General features: G+C 33.7%; 1 protein-coding gene across 1 annotated transcript in view; it reads left to right on the forward strand.

Moving 5' to 3' along the window:
* Positions 1 to 17593, forward strand: part of LOC129806899 (neprilysin-1) — a 28080-nt gene extending 10487 nt beyond the window's left edge. The window contains exons 2-9 of the mRNA XM_055855741.1: positions 165 to 212; positions 5259 to 5504; positions 5587 to 5972; positions 6041 to 6151; positions 6239 to 6418; positions 14538 to 14864; positions 16300 to 16779; positions 16842 to 17593. Coding sequence (XP_055711716.1) covers positions 165 to 212; positions 5259 to 5504; positions 5587 to 5972; positions 6041 to 6151; positions 6239 to 6418; positions 14538 to 14864; positions 16300 to 16779; positions 16842 to 17114 — 2051 coding nt within the window. The 3' untranslated portion in view covers positions 17115 to 17593. The remainder of the gene's footprint in view (positions 1 to 164; positions 213 to 5258; positions 5505 to 5586; positions 5973 to 6040; positions 6152 to 6238; positions 6419 to 14537; positions 14865 to 16299; positions 16780 to 16841) is intronic.
* Positions 17594 to 20203: the final 2610 nt, after the last annotated feature.

Raw genomic sequence — 20203 nt, forward strand, 5'->3', positions numbered from 1 at the left:
TCGAAAATTTTCCCTCCCACTTGTTGCTTCAAAACAGCCTCTTTTTTGCCTCTTTCCTATTACCCCAAAAAAAATATAACACCACTCTCTCGTGGAGATTTTCCCTCCAATTTTTTTTGTATGTTTGCCATCTAATGAAATTTTCTCGCATTTTCTCTTTGCAGATCGTCGTGAACGGGAAGTTTGTCTCACTGAAGAGTGTATAAGAACGGGTAAGTAAGAATTATTCTCTACCCCAAGATACTCATAAAAAAAGCCCTAGCATTTCTTCTCCCATCGGACACAATTTTATTTTATCTGAAGAATACACAGAGGATTCTTCTTCAATGTTTTTCTTTCAATAAAATTTAATTTCAATACGGTTTTCCTCTTACAAACCAACCCTGAAACAAAAAAAAAAGAAAACAAGCAATAACCCAAAAAAAAATTCTCTGTTGTGGAAAAACTTTCGCCTGATAAAAATCAATTAAATCTAAACCAAAAAAAAACAACTTCCAAGGGTTTTTCTTATAACACAACCCCAATTTCGTTAAACTTGGGGTCCACTGACTTGGAAATTATTGGCAGCAATTGAGATAAAAATCTCCGATGGATCTCCCCAATAATAATTTTCCCAGTTATGCTTTTCCATTGGGTGAATTCCCAAAAATAGAGACACACAATGTGAGGAAATAGCATAAATTTAAAGGGGAAAATGGGAAGTAGGTCATCGGCTTTTCCTCGTGTCGCCAAAAAAGAGATGACTCTGTTTTTGTGCGGGGTTGATAGAATTTTTAGGGAGCAATTTACTCAATGGATAGACGAATGTTCCATTCAACTAACCTAGGGCACACAAATACTCTCAATGTTGCCCATCATGAGCAATTTCGGGTGTTGCGGTTTATTGTCTCTGACGTTGGCACTCTTTCATGCTTTTCTCCCTTTTCTCTTATCATCCCCACTCTGCTAGAGGATAAAAAAAAACACTCACTCACAGATTGGAGTGACCAGACAGATGATCCAATGTCAGGACAATTTTGCAAATTATATTTTATCTCCGGATATTAATCAAGTTCCGGCTAACGTTGGATTTGTTAATGCGTTTTGATAGCCTTTTTCGAGTAATTATATTGCTTAAATTACCAACATCACATAGAATTTTTTTAGTTTTTCTAGTGCTTTAACATTTTACTATTTGTAATATTGATATTATTTATTTAATAGCAAAAACTTCCTTTTGTATTATCATAAAAAAAAATTATTAAGGGTGGAACCTGAATAACAAAGTCAAAAACGCTGAGATTGTAAAGAATCTCAGCTAAAATCGTTCTTTTTGTTTTGTCTAAATCGATAGATAAACTATCTAAGAATATACCAAAAAAAAATTCTAAAGCTAATTCGAAGTATTTTCGAAAATACAAATACGAAAGCGTAGGAGTAACGAATAGGTGCGTAAGCGAACCGGCACACATCCAAAACTTTTAAGAGCGTTTTCTTCTTCGCTCTTTATTTTTATGATTTTATGGAATTGATAGGAACAATAGGAAAGATAAAAAAAATAAAGGTCTGATTAAAGTTAATTTAAGCATATTCTCTTCAAAATTAAATTCTCTTGTTGAACCTAAATGATTTGAAAAAAAAACACTTATATTTTGTACACCATATTTTAAAATAGGAATTAATATTTCACAGTGCTATCACCCTAGGATTTTTACAATTTAATTTTAAATTCAATTTAGCCAATTGGGCATCATAACATTTCTAAAATTTACTTGAATATTCTCATATCCAAGATACATTTTGCAAGAAATTTATTCAATTTTAAATAATGCCGCAGATTTTTGATTGTGAATGATTCTGGAAAATGTGTGATAGTACTTAAAATGTCTTATAAGTCATTTATCTGTTATGCAGAAAGTGCAGAAAGATTCCCAAAACCAGAAGAAAGAGTTTTAGGCAAAGGGGTTCATGAAGAGACTCTCATACAGTCTTGTTGAAAATCTGTATGAAGTCATCCTAACTGCGATTTCTTGACACAACAGTTTCCTTCGAATTGCTTTGGAGGAACTTAGCAAATTACTCCCGATACTGAAGCTTCACTCGCGTACAAGTTTATCAATATTTTATTAAGCTTCTCCTCAAAAAAATCACAAAAAAAAAACAGTTAATCTTAGGTCTCCAAATTCAGACTCTCCCCTTAAGTAAATTCCTGGGTAACTCTTCGTTGTATGTGAAATATTTTTATAAAAATAATTATATTTAAGTTTTTAAATAAAGATTTTGCGATTTCTTATGATTTTATTGGTTTATTTGAATAAAGTTGGTTTGCACAATTTTATTGTTTCGAATTTGAGTTTTAAATTGAGTTTTGTAGAAACAAATAGACAGTAATCTTATGCCTTAGACTTACGACTTAAGCCTAGATAGGGTGCAGGCATTAAATATGGCCACATTAAGGACATATCTGCTTATAGCTGCTGACCTTTTTAACCAATTGAAGCAAAATTTTAACTGTAGGTTCTTTTATATAGTTTTTTTTTCGATATATTCAAATGAATTTACAAGGAAAATCCGGAAACCGTCGGAAAATATATGATTTTTCCGAACATGTGAAACTCATAACTTGTGGCCTCTTTTACGAACTTATGGCCACTCGTGGAATAACTTATGGCCACAATTTTAAATGATATAAAACAGACTCAGTAATAAAATAATTTTAGTACAAAAGAAAAGGAAGGGATTTTAAGTAATATAATACTTTTTATTATTTATTTACATGGTTTTCAAAGTAGTTTTTCATAGGTTTTCCTCATAATCGACCACTGTACTATTAATAGTGATTCTCCTTCACAGTGACCGGTAATCCGTCTTTCGTGATGAAAAAAAAAACATATTTGGTTACATGAAGAACCCTCCTTCTTACAATATCCTTGTTTGTCTTCTTTCCTAGAGACACTGTGAAAGCCTCCGTGATGAAGTTTCTCCTAAAGACTTTCCGGAGACTTTTTTGCAGAGTTTTGCGTGAGGAATGTGGTACAGCTGGAAGGACTGGAATAATCTGGTCGTGGTCAATTTATTCTCAATGTTTCTCAATTATCCTCGCATCCTCTGACTGAGTTGGAGGACTATTAGGGCTCTTTTTTGTTGTTTTCTCTTATTTTTTCATTGGTGTTGTTGTCCTAACAGGGGAAAAAGCTAGGTTATCTACAGCAAAATGCAAGATCACGGGAAAAATCAATGAGATCGAACACAACATTCATTTATAAGCAATTTTATATTACGATTTCAACGCTTACTTTAAACTTTATTAGATTTTTGCTAGAAAACACTAATTCACTGAACCAAAACAATACGATTGACAACTCTCCAAATCAAATTGCAATACATGTCGTATGAGGGCAGCACGCTTCAAATGTCGCGGCCACAAGTTAGTAATCTTAGCAAATTCGTCATAACTTATGGCCTTGTCTTTATTTAACATTTTTTGTTTCAAAAATCTTGAAAATCAAGTAAAAGTAGGAAATATATTTACTAAGAAAAGAAGTTTTGAAAAATAGAACTAAATATTTTCATTTGAAGATATACAATTTAGGCATTAAAATTTGTAAGATCGTTAATACATTTCTTAACGATTTGACGTATTTTTAATCCTCGTACGCATCACTGAAATGATTTTCACAAAATCATTGATATTCTACCTGAATATAAAAGTAAATTAGTTTAAAAGTTTCGTTTAACCCTTTAATGACGAGACATTTTTCGCCGACCGAAAATCAGCAATAAAAATGAAACCGATATACAAAATCAGTTAAAGATCTTACATCTAGCCTTAGAAAATCCAACAGAGTCTGATTCGGTGCATTTTTTACATCTATGAGCGATAGGAACAAAAATAGCTCAAAAATTTAAGTAATTTTTCTGACAATACCAATGAATGTCAATTTTCATTTTAATAAAAAATATTATATTTGAGTATTGTAGTTTCCTTTTCCGAAACGGTTTAGCATAAAAAAATGGAAGTATAAAGAATAATTAAAATTAATTTTCATTATGACAATTTAAAAATTCGTAATTTTTAAGCTTAAAAATTTATTATTTAGCATATAGCTGGAGACTTGCAAAAAATATTCTAGATTCCTTCAACCTTCTACTTTGCAACTAAGTACAAACATAAGAAAAAATAACTTTAGGTAGTCAGGAAAAATTATTTTCTTTATGGGACACCGGTGTTCCAATCGTCCTTAAAGGGTTAATAATACCATATGAAATATTCCTAAATTTGTAGTTCCTCGAAATCAATTTATGGCCATAAGTAATGCCGCCACCCTAACGTCATCCCTTTCAGGATTTTGAAATTCGGGATTTTGACTTTTGGAATTTGGCTTTCGGGATTTTGGCTTTCGGGATTTTGGCTGCCACCGGTTTGATTATATGGTCGTCGAAGAAAAACCTTCTTGTTTCATCGTGCAGAGCACCCTGAGAATAGTGCCAAAAAATGTTTTTCCTTGTTGAAACACCCTAATAGTCATCCTTACTCATCGTAGATTTATCGGAAATTAAAAACCAAATATTTTCTCTTAGCTGCTGGCAGATTAATAAAGGGATTTTAAAAAAAATTACTTTGATTCTTTGGATAAGTTTTTTTTCGCAGAAACTAATGATTTTTCGAAAATTTTATTTAGATTTAGATCGTTATAGCGCTGGCACACCTTTTCAATTGAGTGAAATTCAATCGATTGAAATTTTACCTCTTACTCTTTTAAAGTAAAATCAGATATAGCTGTCTCTTTCTGTCAAATGAAATTTAAAATTGAAATTGAAAATCAAATTTCAATTTTCATTTGACAGAAAGAGACTAAACATATCTTATTTCAGCTTGAAAGAGTAAGAGGTTAAAATTTCAAAAGATTGAATTTCAGTAAATTGAAAAGGTGTGCCAGCGCCATTAGAATTAGTTTTTTTTTTTCTTAGAAATTCGTTTGATTTTTAACGCTGCCATTTTATCACGCCATTAAATCATGGAAGCAATTTTTCTTAATTAATTTAATGTCCTGCAGTGATATCATAATCTGGTCACTCCACTTACATTGTTGACTTGAATGAGAGTGATTCAATTATGGTGAAGTGTTCCCTTGCGCTGCAGAAAAAGGGACATTCACATCAATGAGTGACAGAGTATATAACGCAAATATCCATTCACATTGTTGTAACTGTTCTTGAGAGATTGAATATTGAGCAGATAGACAATAAATTGATACTCTTTAATCTTATGATCGCAGCATCTTCCCTTCTGGCGGCCATGGACAGAACGGCAGATCCTTGCACGAATTTCTTTCAGTATGCCTGTGGTACGTGGAATAAGAAGCATTTGATTCCGGAGGATAGGAGTTCGATAAGTACATTTGAGGTGTTAGCGGATCAGCAGCAAGTGATACTGAAGGGGGTCCTCGAGGAGCCGGTCAATCAGGAGGACAGTGAGGCTACTGTTAAGGCTAAGATGTTCTACAAAAGCTGCATGGATTTGCGTAGGTGGTGGTGTGGACTTTTCACCACAGAAATGCTTCTTTAATCGTCTCGTATTTTCATTTTTTTGTTTTTTTGTTTTAGAGCAAATCAGAAAAATTGGCGATCAACCATTAAAAGATGTCATCAAATCACTTGGAGGATGGCCAGTAATTGAGGAACATTGGGAACCACCAGCATTCAGTATTGAATATTTATTTGGGAAATTGAGGGGTGAATACAGTGAACCTGTGCTAGTGGAGTTGTTTGTGGGAGCTGATGATAAGAATTCATCAGTAAATATTCTTCAATTGGATCAATTGGTTCTGGCTCTGCCATCGAGAGATTACTATCTGAAGGAGAGCAGTGAAGGTGATTTGAGGGCATATCATCGGTACATGACACAAGTGGCTGTTCTTCTTGGTGCAAATCCTGAAACAGCTTCAAAGGAACTTCAGGAAGTGGTGAAATTTGAAATGAAACTGGCCAATGTGAGATTCAAGAGACAATGAAAGTGTCTGAGGGAGATTTGAGTTTAAATATGATATTTTCTTGGCAGGCATCACTCCCTGAAGCTGACCGTCATGATACGAGTGCCATCTACAGGAAATTAACTCTGCCAGAGCTGCAGGAGGAAGTGCCACAGCTTCAGTGGAGGGAATACATACAGGTGAGTTGATATTTTAATAGGGATTTGTGGTTGAGTGATCTATCTGAGGACAATGTCTGAGATATGTGATGTGGTTTCTTTTGGAAGGCAACTCTGGGTGAGGATGTGCAACTGATGGTTGATGAGCCAGTTGTCAGTTATTCCATGTCGTATTTGGTGGAAATGGGCAGAATTCTGGCTGAAAGTGATCGCCGTGTTGTGCACAATTATGTGATTTGGCGACTCGTCATGTCAATCATGACACACATGATTGACGATTATCAGAGAGTGAGTTAAATTGCATTTGTAGGTATATGATGGGATTTTCTGCTTCCGACATATGCAAGTAATCAATATCGGGGGCTGGCTCAATAGAGAATATTGGGAACTGTTGTGGGTCTTCCAGGTGTCTTTTGGATTATTTCACTGAGAGAAATTTGAAAAACTTAAAATAACATTCCGGAAATGTTAATTTTACCCTGCAGTATTGATCCGAAATCGGTGTAAATATTACCCTTTTTAGGTGTATTAAGGGTCAAAGTTACCCTTCTTTCATGTTGATTTTACCCTTAAAAGGTGTAAAATTAACATTAAAAAATGGTGATATATTTTTACACCTAAAAAGTGTTAAAGTTATGAGGAAAAAAAGTTAATCGCACCCTCTTTTTTTCTTCTGTTCATTTAAAATTTGTAGTTTTTTTTTTTTGGAATTAGGGAAAAATGGGGTAGTTCAAGTGTCAATTTCAAATTGGATTTTGAGATTTTTACAAAAAAATAAATAAATAAAGAAAGTAAACGGAATCAAAAATTAGTAGAAAGTTTTATAGCCTCGGTTAACAGAAGTATCGTACACTGAGAAAAAACGGGGGTGCGATTAACTTTTTTTTCCTTATAACTTTTACACTTTTTAGGTGTAAAAATATATCAACATTTTTTAGTGTTAATTTTACACCTTTCTAAGGGTAAAATTAACATGATAAAGGGTAACTTTAACCCCTAATACACCTAAAAAGCATAATATTTACACCGATTTCGGATCAATAATGCAGTGTAAAAATAACATTTCCGGAATGTTATTTTAATTTTTTCGGATTTCTCTCAGTGTACGGCTCGATTATTTCTTGTATCTGATCCATGAAAATAATTAATACTATCGGCGTTATCACACTTGCACATTAAAATTTTAATGCGATTCACATTAATTGTCGCTTGTGAGCGTCCAAATATGTTATTTGTGTCTTTGAGTCACTTAATATTTAAGGTTTTTCTATTTATTGATAAAGAAGTGGACTTGGCCTGCAAAAATAAGTTTAAATTTACCTAAAGCATAAATATTTTTCACATTAAAAATTATAGAGAAAATCGCATTAATTTTTCGCATAAATGTTATAAATCAATTTATATCAAATTTTGCGGGCCAAGTCTACCTTTTTATCAACAAATACATCAAGTTTTGAATATAAAATGATCAAACACACAAATTATACATTTGGACTCTCACCAGCGACAATTAATGTAAATCATATTAAAATTTTAATGTGCAAGTGTGATAACACAGTGTTAATCATTTTCTTTAGTATATAGGGAGGTCCGGCTTGAGAGAACACGGACTGAAAGAATTTGATATGAATTGCCTACTATTGGGAGCTCATTTATAGAATATTTTTTGAAATGCCCCTAAATATATGCAAATATTTTTCACGATGTAAATTTGAAATACATTTCTTATGAACCGTTGGCGCTGAAAATAGGCTGGAAAATTGGCGCAAAAAATGTGTTACATCACGGCGATTTCATAACTTATCCCAAAGATATCTCCTGTAGATATGAAATTTTACCGTGTCACTGGAGTTAATTCACGGGCTTTTTTTCGGTCCCGAAAATTTCTTTCAAAGCGGAACTCCCTGTATTTTGAGGCAGATGTTGCCATCTCAATGGCAGAATGCTTGAAAATTCCTTCTGTGGGGCAATTTCAGACAAATACAGGGCAGTTTCCGAGAAGCTTTGATAACTTATATGGTAAAGCTTGTGCTGAAGTAACTAATTCTTACGAATTTTAGGAAAAAGGGAAATTAATTTAATTAAGGTAAAGTACGACTTAAACGTTTATTTGAGCACAGGTTTCCAAATGATTTTTCCAAAAAAAATTGGTTTTGGTCTTCGACCTTTCTAATCTTTTATAAAATTTCAATAAAAACTATAAATAATATTTACAACGATCCTCAGATAGCTGATTGTAAGTAAATACAATTTTTTTATTCTTCTACTAGCAAATTGATAATTCGATATATTATGCGATGCACTTTCTTCGCTTTTAAAAATTTGTTGAGGATTTTCATTTGGCACTATAAGCAATTTACACTACAGTAATACTACTTAATAAAGAATAGAATTTTTTATTGAAAAAAAAAAGATATTAAAATGAAAAAAAAGACGGGGCCAGGGATCGAACCCGAGGCACTCCCGTTGAATGTCCTGCGCTGTATCGCTGAGCCACCGCTGCATGCAGTCTCATTCGAATTTTCTTTATTATGTGCTGCATATTTTCAACATTGGGGAATTTAAAAAAAAAAAACTAACCGAATTTCGCACTTTTTGAATATAGGGGAGACTGGGGCACATGTAACCATTTTCGATAGATGCGAATTTGAGGTGATTTTGCAAGGACACCGTGATTTTTTGGAAAATATTTCTTAGCTCATGTTTTACCCTTGGATATAGGCAATTCGTCGAGGGTAATGCGGATGCTGGAAAACAATTGAGTTTTCCATAAAAATAAAATTTGTGTCACTGTGCATTTTTCTCTTTTCACAAAATACCTGGGGTAGAAGTAACCACTTTCTGGGGAGGATGTAAACACATTTTTTCCCACCCTTGAAATTAACTTTGCACCACTCTCGATTATTTTAATTACTTAAGAGATATATAAAGACTGTATATCTTTCAAAAAATCACGACACTTTTTACAAAGAATAATTAAAATAGCAAAAAAACTAAAAGCATGCATATCAAAGACATTTTTCAATGGATTTTCCCCATATTTTGACATCACGTGACTTTTTATTTAACACAGCGCCACCAATTTTTTTCGTAATCTATGAATTATAGATATTTCGCATGAAGGTCAATTTCCCGCTGTTTTACCTACTCATTTTGTGAAATTGAAATTGCCTGGTTACATCTACCCCAAATGCTGTTTTCTGACCAATTATTAATTCTTTTGAAATAATGAGAATCTCAATTTGTCTAGTAAATCCATAAATATAATCCTAAAAGATGTAGCAAAGAACTGGTATTGCTACATTTCGATTATTTTACACAGTTTTTAATTTCCAGGTGGAAATCCAAATGACCAAAATAATTGAAATATCAACATTTTCGGGAAAAATGATTTTTATTTTTAAAGTATTAGGATTTTATTGACCAATTCTTCTGTGGACATACATCCCCGGTATCTATGAATGCTTATTGGTTTTATCCTCTGGAGTCTTAAAATTAATGAAAAAAATCACAGTGTTTACAACTACCCCAGTTTACTACTGCCCCAGTTCCCCCTACCACATTTAATTTGATGCCTTTCTGCATAGTTGAGCAAAGCCCTAGATTTATATGAATTTGATGACTCGAGTACTTCTCTTGTCAGAGGATATTAGACCTTTGCCCAATCCCGTTAAAAACTGTTTTCTCGAAAATTTCTCGAGCGATATCCTCTACAATTCTCACAAGTTCTCCAGAAAAGACAAAGCGAGAGCTTATTCAGAGAAATAAGAAAAAAAACAGATACAATAGACTTAGATTCTCTCTCAATCGGGAATATGGGGCAAAATGTCATCCAAATTATCGAAAGATTTTAGCATCAAAATTATTGTAAATTCTACAAAAAGCGCTCAAATATAAAGAATCACGATAAAAGAAGAGGATCTTACAGTGAATTTGAACGAAAAATCTTTAAAGAACTTTAAAATCAAACGTGAAGTTTACGAAATTTTGCACCTGATTGAAAAAGAGCCGATTGAGCGAGAGTCTACTCTCTGTACCATGCAGTTGTTGTAAAATCAAACGGGAATCCGTTAACGAGTTCAAAACTAAAAATTTCAAGAAAATCTACTCGCGTGAGGAATTTGATGATCATGATTGCAATGTTTAGAAATTAAAAAAAAAGAAAGGAAAGGTAGATGGAAAATAATAAGAAAATACTTTAAATAATTGGTTTACAATAAATGACTCTACTGTAAAAATAAAATTGATATTAATTTCTAAGTATGAAATAAAAGATTAAATATTTTTATTTCTATTAGAAATATTTTTAATCTAGGGGAAAGTGACCATGCTTGATACTGTAAAATGATGTCCAAAGTTTATGATTATTTTCTGGCTAACACACAAACCGAAGCGATTCTTCCACTATGGCAAAAAAATGTCGCACTTATTAGGTTCATAATCTCACCTCAAATATTTTCTGGAGATCCTTAGATTTTCCTCAAGAAGAAAATGGAAATTCAGTGGCGATTTTTATACAAGTTGGGTCCGGGGCCTTCCTGTATAATAATTGATTCGACAATTCGGAGGCCCATTTTCACTGTAAAAATTTCACAGGATACAAAAAATTGCACATAAATGTTTAGACGGAACTCTAATCTATCAGCTAAAATCGTTTGTACGACTGGTTATTAGTTTTAAAATAACTTTTATGTAATTTTTCTAAGCCGTGTTTTTATGACATTAGGGCACTAGCGAAAACCATTTTTCACTTTGAGTTCATGAAAATGTCACTCTGCAACCTTAAAATTCAGGCAACAGGGTCGAAGGCTATGTCAATTGTCGATAAAATTGGAGGACTACAACTGTTATTACGAAAGAATCACATTTAATAATAGAGTTGCCACATTTAAATTATCATTCATGGACCCTTATTAAAATATAGGATGGGCACAGGTAGTATTTATGAATTTGTCACCAACCACAAAAACAGTGTCCCCAAGTAAAAATATTTTTACATAAATATTAATACTGATGAACCCTCTACCCTATAAAAATTCTGAGCTGTCGTAAGCACTACTGGTAAGGAGGTTGTAGGCATTACTAGTATACAATACGAAGTCCATAATTAAAGGGAATTTTTCGAACAAAACCCCTTAATTTTACTCCTAGCCGTCAGGACTTCACGTAAGATATACCTATTGGATACCGGTATGGCATAAGTATGGTCCCCCTTACTTATGCCTTACCACTAGGGCATATGTATAGAACACATGTAATGTATAGTTATATCTCAGTTAATTAAGGCATATGAGTATGCCTTACATAGGCCCTACATATTATGGCTTACATAGGTCATAATTAATCCTTACTTTGTTATAAAGTAAGGCTCACGTGTAGCTCATGATAGTCTTACGTAAGGTATTCTTGTAAGTTTTATGTATTCTATACTTGTAATGTGTAAGTCAATATTACAAAAATAAAAAGACAACTTTCGTCCTCTTTTTTTAGTGGTAATACCACCCACCAACCACCTCCCACCTCTCTACTATTATTGTACAGAACTCTAACTACCAATGTAACACATTTTTAGTTGGAGAAAAACTCTTCCTTACCTTGCCGCTGATGAGATTCGAACCTGCTATATTCCATATACGAGTCCACTGCCTTAACCACTGAGCCAATTCCCATATGAGATCTACTTCGCAAAGTTTCCTCATAAGGTGCGTCTCATGAGTGAAATGTATGGCATACGTAAGCAGTTTTTAATGATTTTACGATTTCCAAATTCCATTTCTTGATACCCTTTCTATTTCTTTACATATGTCATACAAAGCAATAAGCTTATGAAAACCATTTTACACTACTTTAACAGATCTGCCAAGGGATCAATCGTTAAAGCAGTAAACTTGCATGAATATAGTTATGGTTGCACGTTCTGCAGGTTCGACAGAGTCTTTAAAAGAAATCTAAATAACAACTTTTTTCCTAAGAAAAGCTATAGTATTGTTTTTACTTTAACAGTTCAAAAATTGATTAAAAATACATTCATACAATGAAAATACATTTCAAGTATCATACTATTGTTCTACAATATGGTGACGTCTGTGTATAGAACATGTAAAATGGCTTAGGCTTATACCTTACGTAGTCAATACAAGAAACACTATACTATGGCATACAGATGAAGTTGTTTCAGATAGTCCTTACATATTACCTTCCTGTATGCAATTCTTATTCTCTACATAGTACACCTTCCAAAAAGATATGTCATAACCCCTTACCAGTATTGTATTAGTATAGAAAATACAAAGCGACTTCCTATTATACCTTATATAGTCAATACAGGTAAAAGAAAACTATGATATACAAATGAAGTTGTTTCAGGAAGTCGATACAAATTGCCTTCATTTACGCATTTTTTATTCCACGCATACTACATAATATATTCCTTACAAAAAGATATCTAGTGTTTAGTCTATCCAAAGATACTTTATCCGTTTTATCGATTCTATATTGAGTGTTTTTTTGTAAGATTTTTAATAATTATGAGCCTTTTGAGTATGTAAATTTGCTCTAGAGGTGAACAAAAAATTATTGAATTCTCGATAATTTGTATAACATTTTGCCCGAAATGCCCAATTGAGAGAGAGTCTTCATTTCAAATTTAAATTTTGCAAAATTGGTCATTTCTCAGCCATCGAAATGGATTTACAATGTAATAGTCTTTAAATTTGATAAACATATTTTATGTGAATTTGTTACTTAGGCCTTTTTCCAGTTTTTAGTTTTTACGAATATTATATTGAACATTAACTGGTATGTAAACATTGTTTATAGCAAATGTATTTTTTATTTATTGCATTCAAAAGCAATACAAGTACAGCATAATTGCACATTACAAGAAATGTAGTAGTACAATATAGTCTACAAGATGTAGGAATACCCTTCGCTTATTCATTTTGTTTAGACTTCTTGAAGTCACTTCGTATGAATGCCCTACTTAATGTCCATGTATGGTCTATGTAATCGTAAATTGAAGTCATTTCTACTTTTTGGCTACAAAATGATTACTTGTATGGAATACATGCTGCTTACATGTAATGGCTTCTATGAAGTCACTACATGTATTCCTTACAAAAACCTTACATACTACTCTAAAGTAATTACTTACATGAATGATGTAAGTAATGTTTACATTTTACCTCTACAAGTTCCTTTAAAACACATCACTTGTAATGAATGCTCTACATAGTGCTTACATGTAAGGTAAGAATTTTTATAGGGTATGTGCCTATGATAGCAGTTTTCCTGAATACCGACATTAATTAAGAAAAAAATATGAAATATCTTGTATTGAAATTACAGTTTTGGACCTATTTTTGATTTTTGCTCCCTGAAACTAGGAAAAAAGAGCTAGGATCCTAATTTTTTTTAGAAAATATGAGGTTTAGGACCAGCTATTAAAACATATTGCTATGAGTCATAACTATTGATTAACATAGGAAAATATAGTTATTATTAAGCTTGGATCGTATCAAGTATGGGCACTTTCCCCTAGTATTTAAAGTTACTTAACGTACTCCAATGATACAAATTATGCGAGAAAAAACGCGTCCCAAACTTATGCTTTTGCGTTCCATACTGCCCCACATCGGGGAGGTTTGGGACAAAGTGCCAAGTTAAATGTTTTATCTTCTCCAAGAAAACTCAGTTGTTTTCCAAGTTCTATCGAATACTTTTTATAAAGTCAATACCCATAAGTACCCTATAGACCGCATAAAATTGTAATACACTATCGTGATTTTTTGGAATACTGTCTCAAAGTCAAACCATGAAAAGGTGTCCTAAATCTCCCCGGTTTCCCCTGAAACCACAATATTAAAAAATACCAAAAAAAAATTATTAAATTTATTTTAAAAAATTTAATATGATAAATTTTAAAATTATCTGAGTTGATGGATTGGAAACAAGAGTGTGATCTTATGAAACACTTGGAAGAACCCATCCAGTATTAGCAAATTCATGAGAATTGAGTGAAATTCACCATTTCATGATGTTGCTAGTAATATGAAAATTCAATTAGGATTTTCGATCTAGACGGTGAGGGAGGAAGGGAGTAAATGATGTTAGTTGAAGAAAAATATATTCCCATAATCCCAGAGTATGAGAGGAAGATGGAATTACTATGCAAAATCATTAGATAATTGTCTCAAATTTCACTAATTTGATCAGTCTTTGCGGTCTTTGCATTCCCATCTATATTAAGATAACCAAATGAGTGTGAGGAAGATTATTTGGAAATTATTCACACCTATTTATATATCGTTTAATTAAATTAATTTGTCCATTTTCATTATCTGCGGAGCTCTTTTTGGGGATTCTCTTTTTTTTGTTTGAAAGGTGTAAGAGAAATTTTATTTGGTAGGAACGCATAGAGTTCAGGAAGATTCTGCTGGGGATTCAATCGGAGCGTCATCGATGGTCACAGTGTGTTGAGTGGACGAATAAGAAATTGGGAATGGCAGTGGGGGCACTATTTATCCGGGATAATTTCAATCAAGAGAGCAAAGAAACAGCCCTTGAGATGATTCATACGATCAGGGAAGCTTTCAATGAACTCTTGGCTGACATTCACTGGATGGATGATGAGACAAGATCAGTGGCTAAGGAAAAAGCTGATGCGATGAATGAAAGGATTGGTTATCCAGAAATTCTTACTGAGCCACAAGAATTGGAGAAGGAATATATCAATGTAAGGAGGAGATATTTGTGGTTGTGTTTTAGGTGTGATTCCTTCTAATCACACCTATTGTAATCCTCGGATTTTCTCAAAGTGCTCCGATCGAGCTGAAATTCACAGGGTATATGTTTTGAACATCCCTGATGCCGAAAATCATAAACCGGCAATTTCGGGTCCGGCTGGCGTCCGGCCGTCCGTAGTACGCAATATCTCTGGTTTGGATAGAGATATCTTCATAATTCTTTTTTTTAAATATATCTACACGCGCGTACGACGATTTCTGTGCTATTAGTTTTTTGAAAAACCGGTTCTAAACCGGTTAAAAATCACATTTTGTAGTTTATCTCGAAATCCAAGCATGCGATTTTGAATTTTTATGTGTATCTTGTAGCCCAGAAAATTTAGACCAATTTAAAAAAAAAAGAAATTAAGACATTCGTCGAACGAGTCTCGAGATATTTCACTTTAAAGATTTCAATTTTAAGAAAATTTGCTATTAGTGTCAGGCGGGAAAAAAAGCGGGAGAAGCGGCGTCGGACAAGCTTTCCCCATATATATAGCACTCTCTCACTCTCCCTTTCTCTCACTCTCCCTCTCTACATAGTCAGTTCAGTCTATATTCGAAGATTTGTAAGGTGGCATATACAATTCACGATCCACGATGTCTTTCGCGGATCTTCGCGAGGCGCGAATTTTCGCGGGGCGCGTAATTTTTCGCAGTTTCGCGGGTCGCGTATTTTTTCGCGGATTTTCTCGGGGCGCGAATTTTTTCGCGGATATTCGCGGAGTTTCGTGGGTCGCGTATTTTTTCACGAATTTTCGCGGGGCACGAATTTTTTCGCGGATTTTCTCGGTTCGTGAATTTTTTCCCTGATATTTGCGAGGCGCGAATTTTTCGCGGATTTTCGCGGTGCACGAATTGTTTCGCTGATTTTCACAGGGCGCGAATTTTTTCGCGGATTTTCGCGGGGCGCGATTTTCTCGGGTCGCTGACAGAGGTTCTCAATGAATATAAATTTGAGGCCTCTACCTTTCATAGTTTCCGAGATAATCGACTTTAAAAATTTTCAGACGCTTTTATGCATTTCTCATCCAATTTTTTTTCATTTTCAAGTGAACTTTTGCACATATCAAGCCTGAAAGGGGCTCTAAATGGACGTAAAGTTTGAGGCCACTATCTCTCATAGTTTCCGAGATAATCGACTTTAAAGATTTTCAGACACTTTTATGCATTTCTCATCCAATTTTCCTCATTAATAACGATAATGAGTTACATACAATTTAGACGAAATTTGCATTATTTATGTATATGTATAAATATCGTTCAAGTTTGCCTCAATCCGAATTTGCAACGAAGGAATCACACCTCTATAAGCTGATCTAGGCTTATCACTGGCTTTTTTTGTTGGGTAAAAGAGGGATTCCTAATAGATTGACTAAATTTTAGCTCACAATATCTGAAGATCACTTCATGAATAACATTATGCACATCCTCAAGTGGGATGCTCAGAGGAATCTTCAGTTGCTGCGAGAAGCTGTGGATAAGAATAAATGGACTACTGAGCCGGCTGTTGTCAATGCCTTCTACAATCCCAACAAAAATGACATTGTCTTTCCGGCTGGAATTCTTCAGCCACTTTTTTACAGCCAGAACTTTCCCAAATCACTGAATTATGGTGGAATTGGGGTAGTTATTGGGCATGAGATTACACATGGATTTGATGATAAGGGCAGACAATTTGATAAAGAGGGAAATATGATGCAATGGTGGAACAATGCAACTATTCAGGCTTTTAGGGAACGAGCACAATGCATCATAGATCAGTATTCCAACTACAAGATTGATGAGGTGGGCCTGTTTATGAATGGGAGAATGACTCAGGGGGAGAATATTGCTGACAATGGGGGTCTCAAGCAGGCATTTAGGGTAATTTCTGTCGCAACTTCAACCTCGACCGGATAATCATTTCAGTTTGTACTTTGTTGCAGGCCTACAAGAAATGGGTGAGGATTCATGGGGCTGAACCTGATCTGCCGGGTCTCAATCTCACCCATGATCAGCTATTTTTCCTCAATTATGCTCAGATCTGGTGTGGGAGTATGAGACCTGAAGATGCTCTCACAAAAATTCGTTCCTCTGTTCATTCACCTGGGATTATTCGTGTTTTGGGTCCATTGTCCAACTCCAAGGACTTTGCAGCGGCCTACAATTGTGATCTGGGCACACCAATGAATCCAGTCAACAAATGCAGTGTGTGGTAAAAAAAAATTAAAATATTGGGAGAGGGGGATGATGAAAATTTTCCCTAAAAGAGGGAAGACATGCGAGTGGTAATTCTGTGGAAACTAAAACTATATCGTCTTTTTGGTGCTCCGTTTAAGTAGCTGTAATTGAGATACTTTCTCTCCCTCCTCCTGTGTTTTTTGCACAAACTACCTGACTTATTATTTTATATAATATACTTATGAAAGATTTAGTGAATTTATATAATATATGATATATTGTTCCTCTCTCACCCAAAATGCTTTCACCATGAAGACCCACGAAAAAAAAAGACACATTAGAAAAAAAAGATGCAATTAAAAGTCATAAATTATAGTCTTTTTAGATAGTATTCTGTGTCAGGTATTATATATATCGTATATTATGACAATGAATGTTTACTACTGTACTACTATTGCTATGGAAAAAAAGTATTTTATTTGTAAATTACATAAAAAGATTTATCACATTCGTTTAATTATTTTATTTATAAAGCTCTACAATTGCTCTAGTACCCACCCCTACAAATACTTTGTCTCCTTCAACCATGCCATGCCGTCTTCTTATCTACTCCTCTGCTAAAACTACCTATCAACCTAGAACCATTTGGTGTGTTTCTAAGGTTTTTACTGACAAGATTTTCTCATCGTTTTACGGCGTTATCACACTTTCACATAAAAATTTTAATGTGATTCACATTAATTGTCGCTTGTGAGCATCCAAATATGTTATTTGTGTCTTTGAGTCACTTAATATTTGGGGTTTTTCTATTTATTGATAAAGAAGTGGACTTGGCCTGCAAAAATAAGTTTAAATTTACCTAAAGCATAAATATTTTTCACATTAAAAAATTAAAGAGAAAATCGCATTAATTTTTCGTATTAATGCTATAAATCAATTTATATCAAATTTTGCGGGCAAGTCTAACTTTTTATCAACAAATAGATCAAATTTTGAATATAAAATGATTCAAACACACAAATTACACATTTGGACTCTCACCAGCGACAATTAATGTGAATCATATTAAAATTTTAATGTGCAAGTGTGATAATACAGTAAGAATGATACCAAGAATTGTATGATATTTGAAAAGTTGCTACAGCCCATCAGGCCAGATTTCTGGTTGGTTTCTCTGGGACCCATGGCACCAAGTCCCCATATTTCAGGACAATCTACATTGAAGAAGTCTACTATTGCTAGAGTGCAGTGGCCCCAAAATATAAAATAAAAATCATTCATTAATTTTCAACCGCTTGTCTTTATTGGGGTAGCGGGCCCAGGATATCCAGGTTAGTAGCACATCCGTACCCCTGTCGATTCTCCACCATTTCAGGAAGGTGTTCGCGGTCGATTCCATAATAAGGGAAAGTACCCATATCCATTCTTTGTATGGTCCCAAGCTTCATTATAACTATAATTTTCCTATGTTTTTCAATAAATGTAAACTCATCGTAACCATATTTTAAAAAATGGGGTAAAGTATCTTATTATCTTATTAAATTGCTTTAATTTATTAGTTTTATTTCTAATCAAAATTTATGTATATGATTAGATTCGTAGAACATTAATGTCCAACTCATTTGTTAACTCATTTTTAATTAATATAAGTCTTACAACATTTTTTTTTATTTTTTTTTTGCACTAAGGTCCTCAATAAAAAAAGTTTTTGTATTTCTTTAATATTTTTTTTCTACAACTTTGCATCTTCCTTTTCCCATCCTGGGCCCGATTCTACTACATTCCATTTCTTTTCTATGTTGAGGCTGAGGTTGAGGTCCCTAATTAAAATCGTTTTTGGAATTTTTTTTCAATATTACGGGATTAAGCGACGAAGATAATTTAAATAAGGCAATAACTCTTGTGAATGTATATCACAATCATCTCAATAATTCTGACGAAAATTAGAGCATGAGAAGTTGAAACTAAGGATCTTGTGTTTTATGAAATGATAATAATTAAATAATTTTTCGAAACGCTTTCCACAAAATAAATGAAATGATAAAATGAAATAGAAAAAAACTCCAAAATGAAAAATATAAAAATAACTTTCGGACTCCCATAATAACCGATTTTCTTGACTATATTCCTGATTTGCATTAAATATCTTACATTTACACAAAGTAGCTGAAAAATAGAACTGATTTTCGGACAAAAATTACTTTTTGATTCATAACCGATCGGAACCGATACAAACTTGTTGGAAAATCCAATACCTTTCCAATGAATTCAAACATGACCCCATTCGAATAATAAATACTTCTTTTCTAATTTCTAAAACTCATAATAGCATTGAAAAGCATTAAATTTTAAGGCTACTCTATTAGAAAGTAAAAAGGTGCGTGCAAATGCAAACGCTTTTTCGCAGGTTTATTATACCAGAAGCGCACATTAAATGGTTAGAATACGGATTACAAATATATATTTCGCATTCAAAGTTTAATAAAAGATGGAAAAATAGATTCCAAACACCTAGGCTTTAATAAGCTCCTGATTCTATCTCTCCTTTCTCGATATCTCATTCCAAAGAGTAATTCCTAACGATAAAGAGTAAACTGTGAAGAATGCGACTCCCTTATCAGGGCACAACGGGACGAGAAGACCAAGGAGAAGACTGAAAGGCAGGGTCTAAAAGCCCCGTCAAAGGTTGGTAATATTGGAGTTGGAGCTGGAGAACTCGACCCAAGAAATCGACCGAAATGTGAGTGCAGGAAGTATGTAAGGATTTGTTCCAGGACTGGTTCACTGTAATAAGAAACATGACCATAAGGACGAAGTGAATAAATAAATCGAATACAGTTATTAAAAGTAACAGGCTCTGTCGCAAGAGAAAAAAGCTCAGCCTAGAAGGGGAAGGAGCAGAGTACGAACAAGTAAAAGTCGAATAGCCTGAGGAATAAAAATAAAGCATTATTAATAATTTCTTCGAATTGTGTAGGGAAAAATTCACTGTTTTTGTTTTACTTAATGTTAAAGACGCAAGAGACGAGACCCTCCTAAGTCAAAGCATCATTGAAAATAATTTTAAGATTTTTACTTCAAAAATCTTCATCAAGATTGTTGGGATTGTTGAAAGTTGCATGAGCTG

This window comes from Phlebotomus papatasi, chromosome 3 (genome assembly GCF_024763615.1).
Source record: "Phlebotomus papatasi isolate M1 chromosome 3, Ppap_2.1, whole genome shotgun sequence".
NCBI lineage: Eukaryota > Metazoa > Arthropoda > Insecta > Diptera > Psychodidae > Phlebotomus > Phlebotomus papatasi.